General features: G+C 50.7%; 1 protein-coding gene across 1 annotated transcript in view; it reads left to right on the top strand.

The window, feature by feature from the left end:
* LOC132332977 (hydrocephalus-inducing protein homolog) overlaps positions 1-24,975 on the top strand; it is a 65,778-nt gene that overhangs the window by 14,210 nt on the left and 26,593 nt on the right. The window contains exons 9-25 of the mRNA XM_059857702.1: positions 2,510-2,702; positions 3,714-3,813; positions 5,056-5,174; positions 6,356-6,579; positions 8,478-8,545; positions 10,892-11,124; positions 11,941-12,041; positions 13,294-13,429; positions 13,882-14,046; positions 14,929-15,081; positions 16,897-17,135; positions 18,272-18,524; positions 19,260-19,403; positions 20,663-20,803; positions 21,294-21,610; positions 23,182-23,344; positions 24,603-24,812. Coding sequence (XP_059713685.1) covers positions 2,510-2,702; positions 3,714-3,813; positions 5,056-5,174; positions 6,356-6,579; positions 8,478-8,545; positions 10,892-11,124; positions 11,941-12,041; positions 13,294-13,429; positions 13,882-14,046; positions 14,929-15,081; positions 16,897-17,135; positions 18,272-18,524; positions 19,260-19,403; positions 20,663-20,803; positions 21,294-21,610; positions 23,182-23,344; positions 24,603-24,812 — 2,959 coding nt within the window. The remainder of the gene's footprint in view (positions 1-2,509; positions 2,703-3,713; positions 3,814-5,055; positions 5,175-6,355; positions 6,580-8,477; positions 8,546-10,891; positions 11,125-11,940; positions 12,042-13,293; positions 13,430-13,881; positions 14,047-14,928; positions 15,082-16,896; positions 17,136-18,271; positions 18,525-19,259; positions 19,404-20,662; positions 20,804-21,293; positions 21,611-23,181; positions 23,345-24,602; positions 24,813-24,975) is intronic.

Here is a 24,975-nt window from a genome sequence, read left to right as displayed (position 1 = left end):
TGCCAGCCCCTCTTTCCAAAGTGATACATCCTCTTTTTTTCCCTTAGTTCCTTCAAGAGCTCCTTCCCCATCTGGGCTGGCTGTCTTCCCTGTCAGCTTGTCTTTCAGCACACAGGGACAGTTTGTTCCTGTGCCTTCAATACTTCTTTCTTGAAGTATGTCCGTTCTTCTTGGACGTCTTTGTTTTTAAGGGCTGTTTCCCAGGGTATTCTCCAGATCAGTCCCTTGAACAGGTGAAAGTCTGCCCTCCAGAAGACCAGAGTGGAAGTTTTGTTGATGCCCAATATTTGATTTCACCAAATATTGAGAACTCTATTATTTCATGGTCACTGTACCCCAGACAATGGTGAACAGATCAAGTTCATTTAGGGAACTAAATTCCCTAATTCATCATTAGGGAATCTCCTGGTAATATCCAGTATCTGGACTCAAGGGAGGTAGCACACTTCCCTGTGGAATGGATCTGGTCAATGTACATGGCCCTCAGCTCCCCTTAGAAGGGAGTCAGCTACTACCACTACCCTTCTTAATACTTGAAGCTGTGATCTGTCTGACCGACCAACTGGGAGACTCTCCAGACAGAATTTTTTCTTTACTGTCTTCTGCCTGACCCTCTGGAGCCAGGGCCTCATACCTGTTCTGTCAGGGTACCTGGGTAGGTGATGGGGGTCAGGACAGAATTTTATTAGCTCCCCAGTAGAGACCCATTTCCATTCCCCTCTGTCTCTTAGGTCTCCTCCTTCTGCCTGATCCCAAGAAGGGCAGGGCTCCTTGGTTCCTGCTGTGCTTCTCTCAGGGTTGGACGGGTATAATTCCACCAGTAAATTTATTTTTCGCTCTCCCTAATGCTCCTCAGCCTTTCCACTTCTTCCTTAAGCTCTGCCACTGGACAGAGCAGACTATTCAGCTGCTCACACCACACGCAGGTGTCTTTTGCACTAACCTCTGATATTAACACTAGGCTCAGACCCTCCCTGCAGCCAGGGGCCTGGACAGCTGTGTCCTTCCTGGGGGGTTCTCTTTGAGTTAGTACACTCCTGCTGGCAGCAGCAGCAGCAATGGCTTTTCATAATTTGTAAACCATTGCTGGGGGAAAAAAAAGGCAGAAAGAAGAAAGAAGGGGAAAAAAAAGGCTTGCACTTCACAACCAGCCAATGGACAAAATCCACTACACAAGGAGGGTGGGTCGTTGCACCCTTTCTTCTCAGCCTGCTTGTGCAAACTGCCAGGCAAAAACTGAAAATACACTGGGCCAAAACTGCTGGGGCAAAACTGCTGTGGCAAGCCCCTGTTTGCTGTGGGCCAGGTTGCTTGCACTCCCCAGAGCCATTTTAAATTGCTTGCAAAGGACCAGGAGATGGACCCTTGCCTGCTTGAATGGCTGGTGAGAAGGTTCTTTAGTGCCCTGGGCTTCTTGGTTTTCCACTGTTCTCTATCTCCTTACACAGCGTTTGACTTCCATACAAGCTCTGTGTGTTAGAAGAAAATCCCGTGACCTTCTCTGGCAACTTCCCTGGGCTGTTTATTTCCATTTTTTCCCACTTGCTTGCCTCAGCCTGGACCCCATGTGATCCACTTTCCCCTCAGAAGCAACTACGTTTCCCCAAAGTAAACTTCAACCTGATTTTGGTTTTGTGGGGTTTCTTCCAGTTTCATCTCTTTTTATGCCAGTTTGTGTCCTAGACTATCACCAGGACATGTTGTTCTTCCTTACTTCCAGTCATAGGAATGGTTTTAGCTCCAAGGCCTCTGTCCTGCTGTCAGAGAAGCTTTTGAAATCTTAAGAGCAAAGAGGACTTTTTAATGAGAGGAGATAGTGCAGGACCATTTCAGGACATTCTACTACCATGCACTGGGATGGGACCCAAAAAGCTCTGGATCATGAAAAGGTCTCTCCAGGAGTTTGCTGTCTCCCTCTTGCACAACAAAGTCCCTTCCCCTCTCAGAGCCTCTGTTTTCATGTATATAAAACCTGCAATGGCACTGAAGGGGTGTGGTGCCCAAATTCATCAGTTTCATTTGGAAGTGCTCTGCGATGCTCTTCTGAAAGGCAGAGGAAACAGGGCAGGTCCAAAATGGAAGAAACAAAGAGTGATGCTAGTAACATGTAGCTGCAAACCAGCTTCACCTCCCCTTCCAAGGGAAGTCCTGCTCCCTGATCTTTTATCTGCTTCCCCCAAGCAGCTCAGTGGTAGGAAAAGCCACTTGAAGTGGCTGGTGGATTCTCCCTCAGTTTTGGCAGAGACTTTGAGCCTGAAGGTTCTCTTGAGGGCTGCTGGCTTTGGAAACCTCTCCCGAGCTTGCAAGTGTGGAGTAAAACTACCTGCTGTGCCAGTGAACAAGTTATCCTCTGATCCATCTGGGACCCTTGTGGCTTGGGCTCAGCCTTTGCTGGGGAGCTGCTGCTGCTCCTCCCCAGGTGCTTTGCTCTCCTGCACTCACACTTCTCTCTGCAAATATGTGGCTTTATGAAAGCATCTGCTGGCCTTGTCTCTCCCTGGGGCTGCAGGCAGCGTCGTTTGCTGCACCCACCGACTAAGGTGCGGCTGGAAAAAATCAAGGAGGAGAAAAAAACAGAGAAGGAGAAGGGCTCTTTTGAAGATCACATTGCCCTCATGAGAAGCATGGTCCAGGAGAAAATGGCAAAGGTGCAAGAAGACTCCATGCTGTTCTCCAGTGACTTTTTTTTCATTGAGCCAATGGTAAGTGATAGCTGAGAGCCTCATTTTCCTCCTGCTCCTCCTGCTCCTCCTCCTTCTTTCTGGTGTGGCTGCAGAGCTCCCTGCTAAAAGCATTTGTGCCCTGCAGGCTCAGGGCAGGGCTGGGAGCCTGACAAAGCTGAGCTCTGCTGCCAGGCTCGAGCTCAAGGGCACTCTGTGTGTGTCCCTGCAGTGTCACAGGGAGCAGTTACTGTAGGTAGGGGCTCCCCTGACACGTGGGGTTCAGCAGAGGCTGTTGGAGCATTGCCAGCTCACACACTGACCTGAAGCTTGCCATGGTTCCCAAGCAAAAGGAGGCCAAATTCAGCCCAAGGTTAATGACAGAAATGCCAATCCCCTCGTGTAAGCACGCCTTGCACTATTTCTGAGTCTGCCTTTCAGTGTCCTCTGAGAGCCTGGACACAAGGGTGGAAGGGTGAAATGGGCCTTTGGAGTTCTCCTGCACACACGGACACAAAATCTTTTCCTTTTCTGTTTGTGCAAGCAAACTGCCACGTGCTCCCATCAACCAGAGCCCTGATTCTGAGTGCTGGCATTGTGAGAGATGATGAGTGTCTGGTGTCTGCACAGTGCAAAATCTCTTCTCATCTTGGAATAAACCCTAGAATAATGCCAACCTCTGCTTTCTTTCAAAACAGGTTAAACTAATACTTTTATTTCCAAGGAAGGGGATCATGTTCTCTTCTTGGTTACTCCCATGGCCCATCTAAGGCCAAGTGCACAGTGGCAGTTACATCCCACAGTAGCTGACAGCAGCATGATGTGACCAAGAACTTGTGTCAGAGCAGCAGGAATCTTGTGGAGAGTGGGAGCTGATCAGCTGAGCACTGAGAGCTTCCAGCGCTGTGTTGAGCTGGGTTTGGAGTGTTTCCTTGGGCTCCTTGTGTTGTTCACTCATCATTGATGCTCTAAACAAAGGCTTACAGGAGTGTGGTTGAAAACAAGAAACATGAAGTTTGAAGAGAAATGTTTTGCTGTCTCTTTCTGTTGTAGAAGGGAGAAATTGGGCCAAATTGTTTGGCTGAAATCAAGGTGACCTTCAAACCCTTAGAGGTACTAGGGTACCAAAGTATGGCTTACTGCGACATCTCAGGTACAGTCCTTCCCCCTGCTTCTCTCACCCACAGTGAAGCCATGGTGCAAGCCTGGGCTCCTGTGTAACTGCTGGGAAGAATCCCTGGTCAGCAGGGCAGTGCTGGCACATCCACCCTGGCCCTGCAGCTTCCAGGGTGTCGCCAGGGTTCAGGGCAGTGCTGGCACATCATCCTTGGCCCTACAGCTTGCAGGGAGTCTCCTGTGCAAGGCCAGGGCTCAGAACACCCGTGTCTGGCTTACTGATCCCAGAACAACCCAGGCAGCGCAGGGAGAAGTTTTCATGCCATGGCTTTGCCAACATTTTCTCAAAGGCCACAGAGCTACAGAGCAGAACAGCTTTAGTGAACAAGCACTAAGCCCCTCTAGAGACCTCCAGGATGGTCCATTTGACATGGATCCATCATCAGGCAGCAGGAGCTGAGTTAGAAATGGGCTCCCTGAGCCTGGATCACCTCCCACTGCCCTGACACCAGCAGACCAGAGGGGGCTGAGCCCCACTGAGCCCAGGGTGTTTGTAGAAGGAGCACTCTTGGCCAGCACCTGCTCTGTCCCTGTGTGGGAATTGTCACCTTGCAGCTCTCAGTCTGTGGAAATAGAACACAATGCTGAGTGTCAGAAGTTGAGGAGTTTGACAACAAAGTCGTGTGCTACTGGTAGTTTGGTAATTGCTGCCTGGAAATTTGCTCTTTATGAGCTTTGTGCCTTCACTGAATGGATTTCAAAGCTTCTCTAAGTGCATGGGAAAGAAACCACAGAATTATACTATGTTCAGGATGGAATGGACCTTAAAGATCATCTAGTCCCCTCCCACTAGATCAGGTAGCTCTAAGCCCCATCCAGCCTGGCTTTGAACACTTTCAGGGCTGGTGCCTCGCCCCTGGGGAGTCTGCCCCACTGTCTCACCACCCCCACAGTAAAAAATTTCTTCCTAATATCTGACCTAAATTTCCTTTCTTTCAATTTATACCCATTACACCTTGGCTTGCCACGACAGGACATCAGAGATGTTTTAAACTCAGCAAACTGGTGGCTAAAATTGGAAACCAGCCAAGGAATGGGTTAGAAATTGCAAGTCAGTCCAAAGGGATATCTCCTGAGGGAAGAGAAGGGTCTATATCTTCTCCTGAAGCATCAGGAGCTGGTTGCATCCAGCTCAGAGTCAGGGACTAGCGCTGAGGCAGCCTGGAAAATGCAGTGTAACAGAGGGAATGATTGTACTGCAATGGACATCTCTCCCCAGGCCGTGAGAGCAGGCTGCCCTTGCGCCTCAGAGGGGAAGGCCAAGGACCCTTGGTTGAGCTCAGCTCTCAGACTCTGGACCTTGGGAACGTTTTTGTTGACACCTCCCACATGCTTGAGGTGAGCAGCAGGGGCTGGGGTGAGCCCTGATGGCTCCTGAGGCAGCAGCAAGCCTGGTGGAGCTGTGGAATTCCTGGCAACCTGGGCAGTTATGAGCAGGGAATATTTGATGCACTGCTCAAATCTGGGGGGTCAGAAAGGTGTGTCTGTTGTTCATGAAGCCCCAGTCCCTGCTTTTGGGCAGCCTTCCCTAGGGATCAGCTGGGAAGCTTCCTGCACAACAGCCCCTTGACCCATGAAACCAGCACTGGCTCCAAAAGCTGCATGTTCAGAGGCTTTTGTGGCAGTGCAGACACAAGGCACCTTTGGCCTGGGCTCTGCAGAAGCAGCTGGAACAAACTAGCTGCCTTTGAGCTTCAGCCCACTGCAAATAATTTCCAGTCAAGTGTCTCCTGCTTATTCCTGGAAGTCACAGGAAAGCCATCCACCCTCCTGGCTTAGTGATGGCCCTTGCTAAAGGCTTGGGAGTTCTTTCCCTTGCTGACCAGTCCCTCACCACACTTTGGCCTTGGTGCATCTCTGACCCTAGAAAGAGAAAAATGTTCCTGGGAATAAAGCAAAGGATTTTTCTACCTATTTGCCTCCCCCTCCAGTATTGTCAAGTTTGCAAAAGAAAAAAAAAAAATCAAGAGAGAGCAACTGAAAGAGGTAGAAAAGGAGGCACTACATCATGCCAGACACTTTCAAAAGCTTGGCTGTGGAAGGGAAAGACATGCTGAACTTTCTTACCAAAAGATGATGCTGTCTATACATTTTGATGCTGATGCCTCATAATCAATGTATTGGTTTCATGACAGGGGAAAAGGTGAATGAGCAGATGGTGCTGGTGGAGCTGTGCTAACTGGGGCAGCAGCAGCTCTGGGGGGATTCCCTGCGCAGCTGCAATCAGCCCATGTTGCTCTCAGGGCCAGGTCTCAATGAGCCTGGTGATGCTGAGCAGAGGTGCACAGCTCTGTGTCCATGGGATCACCCCAGGGTGACTGCAGTTCTGGGGAGTTACCTCTGCTCTGCAGGAAAACCCAAAGGCAGAACTTGTCCTGTGATTTTTTTTTTTGGCTGCTGCCATTCAGCAGCACAAAGCATCTTCTCCCTTTTCTGGGTGTTCATGGCATCATTAGACAATAACTCCCAAGAAGGGAAGGTTCCACATGTATTTCCACTTTGCTTTCTTGCTGCTGCAGGTGAAACTGATTAACAAAGGAGCTCTTGATGCTCCCTTCACCTGTATCCCCTCAACCACAAACGTGGGCTCCTGCTTCAAGTTTCTACCCAAGGAGGGCATCATTGCACCAGGTGGGATCCAGACTGTTCAGATCCCCTTCAAGGCCACCGTGTTGGGGACCTTTGAGGAAGAATTCCAGTTCAGTGTGACTGGAACTCCTATGCCTGCAATCCTGACCATCAGGTAAGGACCCTGGGAGCTTGTGGGCACATCTGTAGCTGTCTCTGGGACATCCCCCACCTACCTCATTTTGGGGTGGACCAGAGAAAAAAGATGTTTCCTGAGGTCCTAATCTTTGCTCTGATTCTGGCATTACCTTAGTGTGAGGATGCCTCCTGCCCTGGGTGGTACCTGGGAGCTGTAATGACTCCTCCCTGCAGGGATCTCCCTGTGCCTTGGGCCATGGCAGGCAGTGGGATGGGTCAGCTTTGGGCAGCAGCTGCTCTGGGATGTCCCAGCTGAACCCCCAGCAAGGCCCTCAGGGCTTTGCAGATGGGCCAGCCTGGCTGATTCTGCAGCAGCAGCAGTGCTTGTAAAAACTTCCTTTAATAATCCATGCCAGGTGGGCAGCAGCAGCCTCAGCTCACCTCTGCCAGCCCTGCTGGGGGGGACAAGCTGTGCTCCCAGCTCCTGTGCACAGAGTGCTCTGGTGCCTCCTTGGCACAGCCAGGAAAGGGCTGATTGGGAGTCAGGGAACTGCAGCAGGAACTGTCCCAAGGACTTGGGCATCCTCCAGGGGGGTGGTGCCATGGCAAGAGATAATCCTGGCCCAGCACAAGGGAGAAGGGCTGATCACAGGGGAGGCAGAGCTCAGTCCTCAGCACCACAGCAGCGTGAGGCCTTGTCCCTGCCAGGCTGAGCCATGTGCTGCTGGGATAATGTAGTGGGAGCAGGAGAGCTGATGCTGGCTGCTCTGCAGCTTTGGAGCTGGGCTGCTGCTGTTGGCAGGCACTGGCTCAAGGCAGTAAAGAAATGAAAGCAATCTGCACTGGGATTATACCAATGAAATAAGGGAGATGCATTAAGAAGAACAATTAAGTTATTGCTTAGCAAAAGAAAAGTGGTGAGTAGGTTTGCCCATAGTGGAGAAACAAGTATGCTGGCTTTGTTTTTGGCAGAAAAATGCTGCTTTTTTATTTTGGAAATCACAGGGAACCTTTCACCATCAAATAATTGATTCTCCTCTGTGCCTCCCCCAAAGTGGTCATGGGGTGTTTCTGCATAAGCAGCTTTCTCCTTGAGCAAGGGCAGGTATCTCTTGTTGAGATGTGCAAAGCAGAGCCAGGGCAGTCCTGTGAATACAACAGAAGGCCCAGGTCACTGCTCCTTGAGTTTGAACCAAAAGGCAGAGTGGGCATTGATTGGCAGCAACCATGAAATCAACTCGTGAGTGTTGTGCAGCTCCAAGTGCTGATTTCAGTGAGTGTTGGTGACTTTTGGAGTCTGTCTGCTGAGTTCAAGGACAGCTGAGGTGCTGGGCTGGATTCAGGACACCCTTGTTTGGTTGTTGAAGCTATTGTTCTTGGCTGTGCCAGCTGGTGCACTGCTGACAAGCTGGTCCTCTCCTCTAGGATTCATCTGTCCACTGTGTAGAACTGTTGCTGCTCTTTTCAGAAGATATTTGGGGCTCCCCTGGGTTCATGTCTCAGAACTCTGTCTGTAATGATTGTGTGGGTCAAACTCTCCTGAGAAAGCTCCTCCATGGGAACAGCAGTTACAGCTAAGAAGTAGCAAAGCAGGAAAGTACAGAAGTTTGTTAGGACACCTTTATGTCCATCACTTTACAGATGGGGAAACTGAGGCACAGAGCCATGTTCTGGGTGTGTTCAGGGTCCTTTGTGGGACCACCAGCAACTTGGGGGCTTTTCCTGCCTGCCTGTGCCCAGAGCCCATCAGTGGCTGTTGGCTGCTGGCCACTTGGCTTTAGCTGCCTCCTGTGCACGGGGCCCTGTGCTGAGCCCATGGGGCTGTGTTGGTTGGAAGCCCAGGGTGCCCTGAGCCCAGGTTTTGTGCCCCTGAGCCAGGACAGCCGGACCTTTGCAATTCCTTTAACCGAGCCATTTCTTGCTCTGTCCATGCAGGGGCAGCGTCTCTGGACCGAGTTTACAGTTCGATGTCGATGAGATCAACTTCGGTGAGATCTCCTTTGGTGAGTGTTCCCTGGGCTGGGATGCAGCGTGAGGGATCTGTGCCTTCCAACAGAAAAGCATCCCTCACTCATGGTCTGCCACAGCAGCCTCTTCAGGGTGTGAACTGCAGGGCTGCTAGTGCCTCAGGTAGCGTTTTGCCATTGTGAGATCAAATAGAACTAAGGAATAGAAAGTCAGTATTTTCTGGCGTCTCTGTCCTGTTTTAAAAGACAGATGTCTGCCAAGGAAGGTGGGAATCTATCTAGAATGGAAAGAGGACCCTCTCCCTCCAAATTATTATACTTTTGAAATTACAGGGCTTCCAGGCAAAAAATATGGGAAATTACATTTCTTTACTAGAAAATATCAGGACAGCACAAACAAGAACACAATAACAGGAATTTCCAACCTGCCAAGTAGTGTTTTTCCCCTTTGGTGTAGTTGTGATCACAGGCAGGAGGAGCTGTGGGGGTCTCGGCAGTGCAGAGCAGCAGCAGGCAGGAGCAGGGCAGGCAGGCAGGGTCGATGGCAGCGCTGAGCTGCAGCCAGGGCAGTCCCGGGGCCAAGCACACAACCTCCCGCAGCAGCAGCGGCCGAGCTTCGATCCCCAAGGGGGAGGAAGGGAAGCTCCGCTCCCTGCCCGAGCTCAGCTCTGACTGCACGGCCGCCCCCGGCATCACACCCGAAATCCCAAAAAATCCCCAAACGCAAAAGCCCAGCCCTGTTGCAGCCTGAATTGCTGCTAGTAAAGTCCAGGGTAAAGAAGCAAACAGGGCCTTTGCACAATATCCACAGATGTTTTATTCAGCCGCGCGGTGAGATGTTCAGGTCCCAGCACACACGCGTGGAGAGGCCAGCTTTCACTCTCTCGGGGCCTGGGGGCTCACCCTGGTCTCGGGGCAGTACAAAGATAAGAGCCAGTCAGGGAAATGGGAGGGAGTGGCTCAGGAACATAGGGACAGACGGGAACAGGGGAAGGAGCCAAGGGGGTGTAACTTAGGAGAAGCCCCCCAGGGCCTCCACACACCCCCAAGGCCAAAACTCCCCCAAAACCCCTGTCCCCCTTCCCAGACCAAGGGGAATATTCACTATGAAGTCTAAACCCGTAATAATGAAGTTCATGAACTTTCTAAGAAAACTAATTGCCCTTCCTGAGCTGCTTCTTCCCCACCCTGCATCACCACCGAGGCACTTGTTAAGTTGCCTTTTGAGCAAATGAAAGAAGAAAGGCAACAGATGGAAATATGGTTCTGAAACAGGAGATTGATCCTGCTGAATCCGATTTCATTCCTAAGGTCTCTTCAGCTGAAGGCAGCTGTTGTATCTTTGCTTCTTTGTAACTGTTGATTGTTGTCTGCATGTGCTGAGCTCAGTCTCCTTTGAGGTTTTGACATCTGTGTTTGTCCTTTTTGTGCCTCTCTCTCCTCCCTGCTGGAGTCACTGCTGGAGCTGGCAGTGGTCACTTGGATGGGCCCAGAGAAACTCTGGGCTGCGCCTGAAGTTGTTTTTTCTCCCCATCTGTGTTCCAGGGACTCTTGGTGGGCAGGCCCGGGGGAGAAGTCTCCTCCCCACAGAGCTGGCCAGCCCAGCCAGGTGTGCACTGCAGAGCAGGTTGTGGCTGCTCTGCGGGCTCTGCAGGACATCCCCACCATGAGTGGCTGTATCTCTGGCTTTCCAGGATGGAAAGCAAATCTCAGAACTGAAGTGGGGTAAACTCTTGCAAGCAGCAATCCCAGTGTGCAGCATGGCTGTGATGTCCCTGTTTGCTGGGTGTGGTGGGACCTGATTCCTAATTGCTAATCTCAAAGCAAGGCTTGGGTGTGCCCCCAGCTGAGTGGGCTCTGAGCTGTCCCGTGCTCAGTCGGTTTGGCCCAAACCACGAGATGCCTAAAGGATGCTGCAGAGAGAAGCTGCACTAGGGTGCTTTGCCTCATGTTCTAGTTCCTGATTCCATCCTCACTTTCTTTTGCTGTAGCGTCTTCCCAGTGACAACTCACTGTTTGTATATCTTGAAAACTGTGAGAGTGTTGGCAGACTTAACAGGGAATTTGACAGCTTGAATTCTCAGAGTAAATGCTGGGTCTGAGTGCACACCCATCACTGAGAGATAAGTGGTGCTGGTTTGAGGCAGGTGAGGGAGCACTTGCAGTGTTGAGCAGGGCTAGGAGGGGGCATTTTCAAGGCTGCAGTCTGGAATTAGTGTCAAAGGGAACTAAGTGACGATTAATTCCTCACGCAGCTTCTCGGTGGGCTGTAGTTCAGATAATAAAGAGCTAAACTCTAATCCCACTTTCATCCTGCCAGGATATTCACCCCAGGATCATGCCATCATGGGTGCCTGACTGGATATTTGTGTCCTTTCCCAGGCTTTCCCTACACCCAGTGCTGTCGCCTCACTAACATCTCCTCAGTGACGCTGACGTTCCAGCTCCGCATGTCGGACGATGGCACGCAGCCGGCTGTCGACAGCATGGATCAGATCCGCAGGCATGGTGATCCATCCTGGAGGAAGGGAATCCAATTTTATGTGGAGCCAAGGGAGTTCACAATGAATCCCAGCCGAGGGACCATCCTTCCCCAGGGACACCAGGACATCGAGGTACAGCCAGAGTCCAGCCCCAGACGCTGCCGCACCAGGGCTGAAGCTGCACTGGAGTGTGGGAGGGCTTCAGCTCTGGTGCCAGCTTTGAGCATGGTGGGAGGGAGAGATCTGCACTGCTGGGAGGCCTCTGCTAGCTGGGTTACTCTGGATGTTCCTCAAGGAGCACTGTTTGGTTTCCAAAATCATCTGCTGAGGTCACATACCATATGGTCAAGTACTGAAGCCATTCTTGTGTTTTTGAGAGCGATTGATTTGATTGCAAGTGGGCAGAGCAAGGATGAGGGCAGAAGGTGGCTGTTAGAGAGATGTCATTGTATAAAGCAGTTAGCCTTTCTTCTTGGTCTCATTTCCCCACTCCTGGGGAGCAGAAGGATTTATGTTCACTGCAGGAAGCTCCAGTAGAGACAAAAAACTGTAGCCATGAACTGCCCAGCACCTGCTGGGCCACACTTTGCCCTCAGCTTCCTGCTGTAAAGCTGAACTCATTCTGTTCAAGTCAGCAGATTTCCTCTGTGTTTATGTAATTGTTGTCAGATGAAGAATTGGCCCCTTAATTTGAATACAGTGGTGCATAAAGCTTTAGTCTAATGTTTTAATGTAACCGACCTATGACCTGATAGCAAGGTGTGTTTAACACATCTGGTATTGCCAGAAGGCTTTTGCTACTCTCAGAGACTGTGCTCTACACATGGAGCAGCAGAAGAATTAAGGCAAAATCTGCCCTTTCCTTACCATGAAACAAGAACTGGAGGATATCACATGTGGGTAATGAGGTTTTGTAAGGAAGAATTTACTGTTCTTCTCTTCCACCAGGTGACCCTGTGTTCCAACACTGTGATGGATTTCCGCCGGAGGCTGCTGGTGGACCTGGAGGGCATTGGCCAGGGAGTGGCAAAACTGTTCATCACAGCCAGGTACCAGCCCTTGCCTGGCCTCCCCCAGCCCCTGCCTTGCACAGGCTTTGCTGGCTGCAGCTGCCAAGGAGAAGTGCTGCTTAATGGCCTCATGTTGTGCCAGCTGGACATGAGAACAGCAGGGCTTGGGCAGCAGCCTGTGGTGAAAAGCAGCCCTGCTCACAGCCCAGCACGGTCCTGGGCCCTCTTCTAAAGGGACCAGGAATGGTATCATTTCTTGGCCTGGGTTTTGGTGCTTGAGGTGCAGCAAATTTCCCAAGGGCCTCTTCTCCTTCTGCCTGCAAGAGGTGGAGTTGTGCTGGTTGCAGCCACCATGCATTGGTTTGGGACACACCAGGCAGCCTGCTGAGAGTCAGGGTCTCCTTCTGCTCATGAGAGCACATGGCAGGGGAAAGTGGTCACAGCAAGAGTGGTGAGGGCAAGATCTTATGAGGGGAAAGCAGCCCTTGATGTCGCAGGTCAGCTCTAGTTTTTCTCCTTCCCTCTGCTTCCCATTTTGAGCTTTAACGTTCTCAGACTTAAACCAAAAGTCGTTGTTGCTGCAGCAGAATTGCATCCTGCTGTGCTGCTGTGGGTGTCAGTTGAATGCCCAGAGGGATGCAGCTCCCTGGTGCTGTTCCCTGTCCCAGGCAGAGCCATCCAGTCAGTGCCTGGGCTGCCATTTTCTAAAGCAAGAGGAACTTGTCAAGCAAGGGGACAGTCAGTGCATGGAGCTGTGGAGTGAAGGACCAAGGGAGCTGTAGGACCTGGGAGGGGGTGATCAGCCACTCTGGAGGGCAGCTGGTGTCTCGTGCCCTCCAGGGCTGGGGCAAAGAGCTGAGTTCTCAGGCAGGGTAACAGCACCATGGGAGAGAAGAGAGTCATTTTTCCTGAGACACCAGAGCTGTGTGTTCCTTGAGCCTTAGTGAGCACTGACCCTTGTTGGGAAGGCTCGCCCAGGGCTCGTGGATCACTGGGACTGTGACAGGAGTCCTTGCAAGCCTTCTTGGGTAAAGGAGGGGCTGAGGCAGCTGTGGCACAAAGTGCTCTGCCTGGGGCACTTGGCAGCCTCTGGGTGCTGCCTCTCAGGGTTTGCCCCTCCTTGACAAGACCTGTTTGAGTGGGAAGACTTAGAAGGCAATTTATCACTGTAGGGCTGTTAAATATCTATTTGATAGTGACCAGTGTTATGCTCCATTTTACAATCTTTGGGGGTAAATGTTCTCCATTCTCTCAGTATCTCTGATTCCCTTGGGATCATCTCTTTGCCCAGATGTCTCGTTCCTGAGCTGCGAGTGTACCCTGAAATCCTGCTCTACGATGAGTGCCACCTGAAGGTGCCCTACGAGAGGAAGTTCCTCGTTGCAAATAACACCGACCTTCCTGGCTGCTATGGGCTTATTCCCCAGGTTTGGCATCACATCCACCTCCTCCTGTCAAATATTATTGAGGAGATTATTGGGAGAAAAAAGGGTTTGGATAAGGCCTTGCTGATTTCTATTCAATCTTAAAGATCTGCTGAGAACAGGATCCTACCCAAATGTAAACTTGAGGAGGCAGTTTAACCTCCTGAGGAAACAGTTAATGTTCTAGTCTAGTCTTCATGGTGTTTTCCTGTGGGAGATCTTAGAGGGTTGTGAAAAGCTGCTGCATCCACAGACACCAACGCCTGTGCTGGCAGCCTCCTTGCAGCATCCCCTGGGAGTGCTAAGCCTCCAATTCTTGCATCTTGTTTGTGCCTTTTACCTTTGTCCTGGGGATTTTTAAACATGAGTGTAATTTGCTGTTGCGGTGGATGTTAAGGAGTTTAAGGTTTCTTCAGAGGTCCCTCTAAAGTTGTATTTGGTTCTGTCCCTTCCAGAAACGCAAGGAGAACTCTCCTGTGCTCTACTCCAGCCCCAAGCCCTGTGGGATAGTCCAGCCTCACAGCTTCGCAGAGATTCCAGTTGTGATCGAGGTGCAGACATTAGGGGAGCATCGCACCAATGTTCTCATTGGCGTGTTCGGGGATGAGAGAAACCCACGGGTGAGTGCAAGGGGAGCTGTGTGCCTGTGGGCACCTGCTCCTGGCAGGGGCACAGGGACAGGGATTCTTCTGGGGAAAACAGGCACAGGCTGCTGTGGAGAAGGACAGGAGGGATGGGTGGCACAAACAGCTCATGCCTCATAGGTGGTAATCTCAGTGTCTGACACAGAAGGTAGTTCATCTAAGCTGGAATTAAGGATTATTTTAGTTAATTAATCTTTAATGCTATTAATTTTGGAAACATCTGTTTTAAAATGTCATTTCTCTGAGCACAAAAAAGGAAGTCAGAAGACTTCTGGGAACCTTGAGCTTTCTGTAAAAGAAAGGAAAGCTGGCATTTGAAGAGTGGTTGGAGAAGGATTTAAACTTAATATTAAAACATATGGAAATGAGGATGCTAAATTCCCTGGATGGCACCAAACATCTGAACCTGGGCCATTGTGGCACTGTATGTAAACCAGTCACCAGGAAGGACAGACAATGCAAGCTGTGCCAGGACAGGCAGTGCAAGCTGAAGTTTGACAAAACAGTTGCTTTCAACCATCAGTCTGCTTACCCTAAAGAGGAGGGTTTCTCCCCACCAGAATAACCAGTTGTTTAACTGTCAGCCTCATCTTAACTAGAAATTCCTTGCAAAGCTTTTAGCTTTGGGCCAATAATTTGTGGTTGGAATGTTTCTTATACCTTAATCCTTTTTCATTTGGAGGTGCATATGTAATTTTTTTATTTTTCCCAAAAGCCTAGCATTTCAGCTGTAGAGTGGAAGCAGTCCCTAAAGAAATAACTTGAGTGGGGTTGAGCTATTAAAGTTCATTTAGCTTTCCCTGTTGTGGTATGATTTGGGGTTTTTTTGAAATCTTTCTTGCCTGCTTCCTGGAACAGAGAGTAGAATTACGGAGCTCTGGAAAGCTGGCAGAAATCTACCCAAGCACAAGGCTGATAGAGTTTGGCAAGATCCCAGCACTACAGCCTACTTCACGCAGCTTTACCCTCTTCAACGAAGGTCTCGTCCCTGCAGACTTCAGGATGGAGGTCGTAAGTATCTGTGGGGCTGTTTTTCAGGGAAATGGACTGGTCAGTAGCAGCCATGACTTGGTTTTTATAGGCAAGATATCCATATTGCCCTGTGTGAGAGGAGGCAGGATACTCCCAATATTCCATCTGAGCAAGGCAAGAGGAACCTGGTCTGGAGTGGTTTTAGATGGGGCACCCCTCAGTGAAGTCAGGTGCAGAGATGTTGGAGCAGAAATTAATCTGGATTGTGTTGACAAGTTCTCCTTTAATTTTACGGAAGGTCTTTAGCTTTGTGTGTCACATTTTTGGAACTCTGCAATCAAGAGAAACCTGTGGTCCTTTGCTCCCCAGAGCATGGATTTCACTGTGGCTTCCTTGTCCATCTCCATTTGCTTTGTGCCACACTGCTGTTAATAGTAGAGAGCAGGGTGTGAGGTCTGTCCTCAGACTGCTCGTGGGGAGGCAATTTTCACACCTCCTGTGGGTCAAGCCAGCTGGGCTGTCCACACAAAGACAAGTGTGGGGGTTGTGCACCCCCCCCAACCTGGGATCTCTGTGCTATTGAAGAGCATCTTTGGGGACCAGCTGCAGAGAAGGGCTGTTCAATATGTGGAGGCTGCATAGGGCAGAAGGAGCTGGGGCTGCTCCCCTGGCAGGGGGAGCAGGGCTGGTGCAGCCAGGAAGGGCTGCGCCTGGGGCTGGGTGGGATGTCTACTGGAGGGGGAGATCTGTGAGGAGCTTGAGGTTTGTTCTTTTTCATGCTGGCTGTGTTGAACTTGTGGAGCTGGTTAAAACCTGTACTAAGGACTTGTTTGTGTCTGTGGGTAAAGCATCAGGCCATGTGGGAGAGTCCAGCCACTGCCTCCTGGGCCAAGGAGAAGGGGTGTGAATTTCCTCTTGCTGCTTTTCCAGCTGTTTGGGAGATAAATGTAACCTTAAAGTCAGGGATTTTTCCAGGAGAGCTTTTCCTGACTCCCACAATGGAGTTGTGCTTTCAGCCTCTGCAGGGAGCAGTGCACCTTGGCTGGGTGGTCATGGTGTGTAAAGGCTGGGTTTCACATGCTCCTACCAGGGTCAGACCTGCAGAGCTGTGTCTGTACAGCTGTGCTGGTGCAAGGCCTTTCCTCCCTCCTTCGGGCAGCTTCTAGCTCTCTTGCCCAATCTGTGAAGTCCATGAGAAAGCAGATGACAAGAGTTCTTGGGAAGAGTGGGCCATGCCCACAGAGCACATGCATCCAGTTTTCTTTCTGCTTCCTGCTTTCCTGCTCTGCTCTAACCATTTGGAGGTGACTTTTCCAAAGCAGAGGGCACTGGGGCACCTCTCTACGGCTGATGATGGGTGGGGAGTGAGGGCTTCAGTCCTTTAGGGGATGTTGAGAAGCACTGATGGCCCCTTGGGAAAGAATAGTTTGGTGTTGGGGTTTTGCACAACTGGTTTTGCAGAGGTATTCTTCAGGCTCTCAGCAGTATCTTCCAGCTGTGTGGTTTCTGCGGTGGGATTTGAGCAGTCCTGCCTTCCTCTGGCCTTGAGCCTTTGTGAGAAGCCAGGAGAGAGAAAGCAGCTTTCCTTGGCACACACTCCAGAGAAAGATGGGGAAGGAACACTCTCCTGAGGATAAGCATCCCTTGGGTTGGGCAAAACTGGGTTAATTAGGTGAGTCCGTTAAAGGAGGGGAAAACACAGGATGTATGAGCTCTGCTGTTGCCCAGTACTGTATTTTGGGGATTTTAAGCCTTTATGATTTTTATCATCCCCTCTTTAGTCTTTTTTTTCTTGTACCCCACAAGAGACCAGGGTGTATGGTTTCCTAAATGCAAATTATGCTTGTCCTACAGGCTCGCAAACCCCACTGCTGTGCCATTGAACCCAGAGAAGGAGTGATCCCTGCTGGGGGTGAGGTGCCTGTGTCTGTCACAGTAACCCTGGATGACACGGGGCCTTTTGCTGTCCCTGTCCAGCTGTTCATTGGGAACAGCCTTTGGACCGCCTTCGGGCTGGTGGCTTTGGGCACTGGCACCACGGTTGTCATAGACAAGCCATTCGCCCCGGAGCTCAACCTGGGATACCAATTCAGGTAGGAGATCTCTCCACTCCCACCTCTCCTCCTGTCTCAACAAGGAGCAGTTTTGCTGTAGTCCTTCAGGCAAGGTCTTCTTCAGTGTTCAAAGCCCTGACTCCTTCCCTGAAGGCAGAGATTCCTTTAGAAACACGTGATGGCCAGTTGAGAATTGTTAGACACCCTCAAAAGCCACTGACAGGGAAACCAGTTGCTAAATTGCCACTGAATTGTCTTTAGTTCTAATACACTGATGTCCTCACTTGATCAAGTAATGAGCTCATAGGCTCCCCCAGAGCAAAAGGTTCCTGAAATGGCGCCCGGATGAGGCAGTCCCTCCCTCCGTGTGGCTGAGGGACCAAGGGAAGGTGGCATCAGACCCTTCCCTTCCAAAATGGCAAGCAGGGGCCTCGGGAGCAAAGAGACAGGAGGGTGACAACCCCCACTGGCAAGGCAGGAGCCCACAGAGCAGTTCCAGAGGCAGATGGAAACTCTCTGGTTTGTGCGGGGTCTGCACCGCCGCTGCTGCCGCTTCCTTGTGCTGTTCAAGGGCTCTGCTGCTGCCCTGCTCTGCCCAGGACCTCGCTCGACTGCCAGCAGAGTTGGCAAAGTTCACTTTCAGACAGTTTCTAATGCAAAATGAAGTTTCTACAAATGGCTAGCAGTGCAAAACCAAAGCTACTACGAATGAGAGAGGCTCTGCTCCCCCGCTGTCCTCTCCTGGAGCAGGCAGATGATTTTTACCTGCTGCTGGGGTCATCCAGAAACTGCCTCCGAGCCGGCTTTTAGAAATGTCTGCAATCATACCCCCACACACAAAGTCCCCAAGTGCAGGATCTCAAAGATTCACTTACAGTTTCAGGCACAGATTAATACAAAATACAGCAACAGTATGAATCAGCCCAGAACAAACATTTTGGAGGAAAACACCACCTCCTGTTAGCCTCACCTGGAAAACATTATATTACCATTATAAACATATTTCCCTTTGCAATAATAACATCAAAAGGGCACCTTATCAGACACTATTTCTGGTCCACATTAAGAGCTGGAAATGTAGACAGTCTCCAAGCAATTAACACCTCAGGTTGCTCACTGGGAGCAATCTGATGACCAGGGAAATAGCAGATTTTGCATCCTGCCTTCTATTCTAGCCTGGTTCCCAGTATTCATCAGTTCAGAGTAACAAACAAGGGCCACCACTTCTATCAGCTCTTCTGGAGTGTGGAATGCTACAGGCCACCTGAGGAGGAGGGCCAGAGTGTCTCAGCCCTCAGCAGCTCCCAGGATGATTCCCAGAGCCCCGAACGTGCCAGCCCCGTGTTTGGGCTGGAGCCAGTGTCGATGGACCTGAAGCCAGGACAGTCTGAGGACATGGTGCTGCGAGGCTTCTCCCACATCCCACAGGTGAGGTCCCCACCACGGGCTGAGCCTGTGGAACCATCAGATCCCCTCCCCTGGGCTTGCTCCACAGTCCCTTGGCATTTGCCTGGGGAAATGAGCAGAGGCCTTCAAGAAACTGATGTAAGACCACACGTTTCTGTGGCAGCACCAGCTGATTTCCTTGCTGGCCACCATCAGACCAGCTAAGGCTTTATTGTGATTGCACAGCTACCAAAACCCAGTGCTGCTCCCAAAGCAGAGATGGAAGGAAGTATTGCTCTTTTGGGGCAAACAGTACTGCATGCTTAGTCAGCAAAGAAGGGCAGAGAAATAGGTTACACTTAGAATAAGAGCCCAAAAAGAAAGTGAATTAAACAAGTGCCAAGTGATTTATCTGGGGTAAGCATGGAGTAAAACAAAAGCCATGTGAAGGGAGGGAGCATCTCACAAGTGCCTTTTGTGGTTATTGGGGTGCAGTGATACAATTGAGCACAGAATAAATAAGCTGCATCACTGGAAGAAAAGGGGGCAGTGACCATAACTCTGTGGCAGGAGTAGGGCCTGGGGTGGGTGGTGGGTGCTGAGCCAATGGAGGAGGGCATTTGCTGGATGAAAAGGGGGGAGGAAGAAAAGGGGGCAGTGACCATAACTCTGTGGCAGGAGTAGGGCCTGGGGTGGGTGGTGGGTGCTGAGCCAATGCAGGGCATTTGCTGGATGCCCTGCCACCACCTACTGCTGACAAGTGACTCTTGCATGCAGGAGGTGCACGATTATGTGATGTGTGAAGCTGTCAGTGGGATAACCAGGAGGACAGAGAAGATAATAGAAACAGTCCTTACCTGCAAGTTTATTCACCCCTCTATAGAAGTGTCAGCCAGGCAATTCTCTTTCCTTGTGAACAAGGTAAGTCTGGCTTGCATCCTGGCATTTAACAGCATGGCTGAGGGGGTTGTGTGCTTTTGTTAAAGCCCCTCTTTACCCTTCCTGAGGCACTTTGTAAAGTGAGTGAAGATGCTTTTAGAGATGAGACTGGTATTTAATTTCCCCAAAGTAAAATTGCAGTTACAGCTGCACTGCCAAGGGGGATCATGGCCACTTCCAGAGAAATGCCAATTTCTCTACTCACTGTAAAGGGAGGTTTTGGAGGATGCTCCAAGGCATGTTGATGTCTGTACACCGATGCTGTAGGGATGCTGGGAAAAATGGAGATTCCTGTGAATTCCTCAGGCTGACAAGGAAAAACCCATCATCTCCTGTGTCTCTTTGCCATCTGCTGTTGGCATGGATGTTTTATGGGATAGTTATATAGTACAGCTCTGTGCATTTCCCTAAGTCTCACCTGCTTCAAAGGACCCCAGACATCCTGAAGCTGCAGTGATAACACTGAGGCAGAGCAGGTGCCCTTTAGTCTCTGGATCCCAGCTCCAGCATGACCTTTCCCTCCCCTGAAAGTTGTCTGAAAAAGAGAAGATGTTTCATCCTTTGGTTTCTGTAGTTTCAGACCCCTCTTGTGGTTTCCAGGCTTCCCCTGAAGTACAGAATCCCCCCTGGAACAGGCAGTTCAGATAGAATTTAGGATCTTTTCAGCTCTCTCTGATTCTACCTGCCACACACACAAACTGATTTATGGCATACTAGGGCATAGCACCTGTTTGATATGAGTACATGCAGAACTAGCTTCCCAAAGTCTCTGGTTTCTCTAAACCATGCAGGAAGCCCAGCACAGTGCATAGACAGGAAGGAAGAGCCTGGGCTTTTCTGAGGCTGCTAGAGCCAGTAAGGCTGTGAGAAATGACTGTATGTGAGTGAGGACCATCTAGTGCTGTTCCGCCCAACGGAAAGACAAAACTGGAGACAAATGGGCTGGATTCCCATTCTGCTTTAGATCTTGTTCAAGCAGCCACCTCCTCTCAGGAGCCTATTCCTTCATCTGTACGTGGGAGTGTTTCCCTGGCCCCCAGATGATGCTGTGGTTTCTAAACATGAAAAGCATCTGCTATAAAGAAAAACCTCCTGGAAGGGTAGAAACAAATAGAAAGGGTAAATAGAGATGTATGCACTTCTGGGGCTGAAGAATGTGAGATGCAGCAGAAGCAGAAGAAGGTCTGTGGCTAGTTGAGGCTGGTTTTCCTTATCTGTTTTTCCTTATCCTGTTTCCATAGAAACCCAGGGATGTCCTGACTCTGCAGTACCAGCCTTTGGCTTTAAAAAACACCTGCCTGCTGCCACTGGACCTTATGCTGGACTTGGAGCAGCCATTCCTGGTCTGTGATGAGGACCAGCAACCCCTCCCAGATGGCCAGGTGAGCAGCCCTGGACTCCTCCAGTGGGGTCTGAAGAGGAGGGATGTGGTGGTGCCTTTCTGTTGGGAGATCCTTGAGTCAAGAAGTTTATTCTGTAGCATCAGCAGTGGGCTGGCCTGAGCTGCATCAGCAGAGCTGCTGAAGGAATCAAAATAGTATCTGAATTGAGGAGATCCATCCTGGCTTTAAGGCACAGGGAGAAGGGAGCAGGCAGCTGGGTCTGGGTGAGCCATGCAGTAAAGGTGTCTCCTGGAAAGCATGCCAGCTCTCCAGCAGCCACCCCCTTGTATTGGGGCTGAGCACAGAAACGGGAGCCTGAGGGAATCCTGGACTGGACTGTGGTGCCTGCAGACAGACTCCTGCTGTAGAGAAATGATCCATGAACTGAGAATCCAATGCTGGGGTCACTCTGAGCATTTACTGTTTCATGCTGTCAGACCTTGGGACATCATGCCACAGGGTTGATTAATTACTGCTCATCTCCTTGCAGCCTGTGAGAGTGGGTGTAGGGGAGACCTGTCATCTCTACGTTGCATTTGACCCAGCTTATGAACTGGATTTTAAGAGCTGGAAAAAAGAGAAGATTCTGAACATAGACATGGTCAGGGGCCATCCTTTTGTGGAGCGTATCGTCCTTCGGGGAGAAGTGCACTTCCCAAATCTCCAAATCCAACCCAGCACCCTAAAGTTTGGCTGCATCGTGGCTGGCACTAAAGAAGTGCGTTCTCTGGAGATGACCAACTGCAGCTCCCTTCCCGTGGAGTACCACTGGACATTCCATTCCAAGAGCCAGGTTTACAGATTGAGGTATGTGCACCTTTGCCCTCTCCTCGAAGCTCTTCTTCCTGGTGTCCTGCTTGTACTTGGCAAAGAAGAAAGCTGTTTGCCTAGGATCTGACAGACTGCTTCTGACTTTTTCTTGTGCAAATAACACTGACCAGCTGTGCTCAGGCTGGATGCTCAGGGAATAGGTTTTCCACCAATTTGGTGCTGCGTAGCCCCCACAGTGGTTTCCCCTGGGAAGGAAAGCTGGGGTGAAAGCTGCTTTCTCAGACCTCTGTGACCTGAGGCAATGTTCACCTTGATGAAGGGCTCCTAGTCCCAGCTCCCACAGTGCTGCTGGAGGCCTTTCTGGCCCCTCTGCTTTGGGATGGGTCCTCTCTGCAGGAGCTGCTCTCTGCTCCTTGCCTTCCTCCCTTGCATTGTGCTGGAGGATGCCCAGAAAGTCCCAGCACCAGACAAAGAGCTACTTAGTGCCTGGGCTGATGCTGAACAGCCAGCTAACAGCCTTCCCTTTCCTTCTTTGCTGAGACAACTCCTTTACTGCCACGATGATTTCTTTCCCAGGGGTCAGCTTTCAGTGGACACCTTGGATTCTTCACTCCCTTTTTTTGTGACACTTGTTACTCATTTTGACTTTTCCTCACTGCAACATATCCCTTATGGGTTCTGTACTGCTTGACAGAAGGACTTGTTCATCACATGATCTCCTATCCCTGCCTCCTAGAGAGTTTCTACTTTAGAGTGAAAAATGTCATTGTCTGGGCACCGTGGTCCTGGGAAGTTGCCTCAAACCATTCATTAAAACTAAAGACAGTGGAATAGATGAGTAGGGATCTCTTGGGGGTTATGATGAGAGAGCCAGAAAAGAAACCCAGCCATAGATAACAAGCTACAAAGCCAAAGGCAGTGATTCTTTGGGGAGCAGGTCATTGCAGGCCCTGAATGCCTGTCTGGGAATAGAGCATCCTGGCGGTGGCGTTTGACTGTGGGGAGCACTTGCAGCTCAGCAGGGTGACAGGCAGGCACGGCTCAACGATGTCCCTCACGTGGCATTAGAAACACAAGCAGAGTTACCCTGAGCACCTGCTTCTATTTAAAATGGGGAATGTGACCTGAGTCACCTGGGAGTGTTGGAAAATGTCAACCAACCCCCCCCAACACTGTCAGGGAAACATTCCTGATAAACCCCTGGTGGAGCTGCAGAGTTTCTGGCGTTGGGCACTGGGGGGGCTGTGCTGGCTCCTCAGTGGCCAGGTCTGCCTCTTGGTGCCTCAAATCTCACCTTTTTGCTTGCCTTCTCTGTCTTTTCTGCTCCCACCGTGCTTTTTGCCTTCCCACAAGGTGTTAATCCCTGTCCTCTGTAGTTCCTCAATGGAAGCAGTTGCAGCTGCTGCACCACTGCTACCTTGGTGTCATCCCTGGGCTACCTTTAGAACAGAGCTGCTCCAGCCTGGATTGGGAAGGGCTGGATCAAACCATCTCTCAGTTCAACATGCCAGCACCCAGCCAGGGGCTGCATCCTGACCAGGAGCTGCTGGTGCAGGTGTCCCTCCCTCCCACTGCAGGTCCCTGGTCATAGTTATGTTATATTCCAGATATGAGCTTTCCGCACCTAAATTCCAACCCAAACCACCAAAGGAGAAGAGAACCAGTTTGGAATCCTCAGTATCTCGAAGGAGACGCTTCAGGATCAGAAAAGAGGAGCCAGTCACGGCCCTGAAAGAATCGCAGGATCCTGCCCAATCTTCAGGAGCAGAGGTAGATTTTCTTGTCCACCCAGTGTTTGTGCTGTCTCCCCAGCCTGCCAGCACCAAGTCATGCTTGTGCTGCCGACCTCCCTTTTTGCTGCCCTGCTGTCCTGTGTCCTGAGGGCTGGTCAGGCAGCAGGGCCAGTGGCTGGACATGGGGTGAGTGGGAGGGAGAAATAGGAGAATTTTCCTTGGAGAAGCTCACTCCTACAGGCCTGTGCTGAGTGTGGGATTTTTTGCCTTGTTTTCTTCACAATGTAAGATGAGGCTTTTATCATGGTAAGACTTCCAGCTTCCTTCCCAGAGCAAGCTCTGATGAGTCCTGATCTCCATGTACTCTCTTCCCAACCCAACCCAGACTACCTGTGTGCAGGTCTCTGCTTTCACCCAAGAGCTGGTGTTGGTGGCCCTGAAGCTGTCTTATAAACTGAGACTTTGCAAAGTGGCTGTCTCTTCCTCCTAGCATAGAAAATGGCTTTGTTTTCAGGTGCCACCAGAAAGCCGTGGACAGTATTACATCCCACTAGGGCTCGTGGGAGTCAAATCCCCCATGGATGTACTGCACACTCCCCTCGAAGTGGAGGAGGTAAGAGGGAATCTGTCTCACTTGCACATTGTCAGTGTGGCTGGAGCTCCCAGTGCCACTGGTGGCCCTCAGCATTGGCCACAGAGGGGCCTCATGTCCCTCCAGGCCCATCACAAAGTGCTGCTGAAGCAACTGGTTGTTGGAGAGGCCGTACAGAATACATTGTAGGGCTGCCCAAGGATGCAGCACCTATGGAGGGCATTGCTTCCCCTGGACCTCATCTCATAGGAAATTTTTGCAGGAGCTTTTGCTGAGGCACCTTGAGAACGCAGCATATATTTCAGAGAGAAAGGGAAAAAGCCTCAGGAGTCAGATGAGCTGGGCTGGAGTTTTTCTCTGAGCTCCCTGAGCTCCAAGAGCTCTCACTCTGTGTGTCCACCTTTTCTAAAAGCAGTAAGAAAGGCTTTTTAAAGGCAAATCATGCATCAGAGAGAATTTCTACTGGCAGGAGACATTTACTTTAATGTAGTGTATTAATTAATGCATTGATCTGTGAGTATGGGAGAAGATTTTCCTCATGGTCCCTTCACTGGTCAGTGGCACAGATGCAGGATAAGATTAGGATGATTCTGGCAGTGTTTAGGGAATAGGCCCCTCTGGCTACAGCTGCACTTTGCTCCAAGATGCTCTTCTGCATCCATTTCCACGCTTAACATCTCAATCTCTTCTGTCCTCCATCCAGGTTTTCAGTATCGCGCCACTGTCAGGTGTGCTGCGGCCAGGAGAGAGCCAGCAGGTCTCCTTCACCTTCTCTAGTGGCTTCAACACCATCTCTGATGTCATGGCACTGTGCCACGTGGAGGGAGGCCCCACCTACGAGGTGGTGGTGACCGGGGAGACCTCCTGTGTCAGCTACTCCCTGAGCCCCCGGGAGATCGACTGTGGCTCTCAGGTAGCACACACATCCCCTGGCACAGCTCCTTGCCTTGGTGGGTTCCTGCCCACCTCGCTCCAGGGCTCCCTCCCCTTCCCAGCCCCTTTGTTGGCTCTGGGGCTTGGAAGTACAACCTTTGGGGGACACATCTGGCATCCAAGCTGGTTTAAAATGGCCATCT

This window comes from Haemorhous mexicanus, chromosome 12 (assembly GCF_027477595.1).
Source record: "Haemorhous mexicanus isolate bHaeMex1 chromosome 12, bHaeMex1.pri, whole genome shotgun sequence".
NCBI classification, from domain to species: domain Eukaryota; kingdom Metazoa; phylum Chordata; class Aves; order Passeriformes; family Fringillidae; genus Haemorhous; species Haemorhous mexicanus.
Note: the sequence above shows the minus strand (reverse complement) of the source record. Positions and strands in the feature narration are given on the sequence as shown.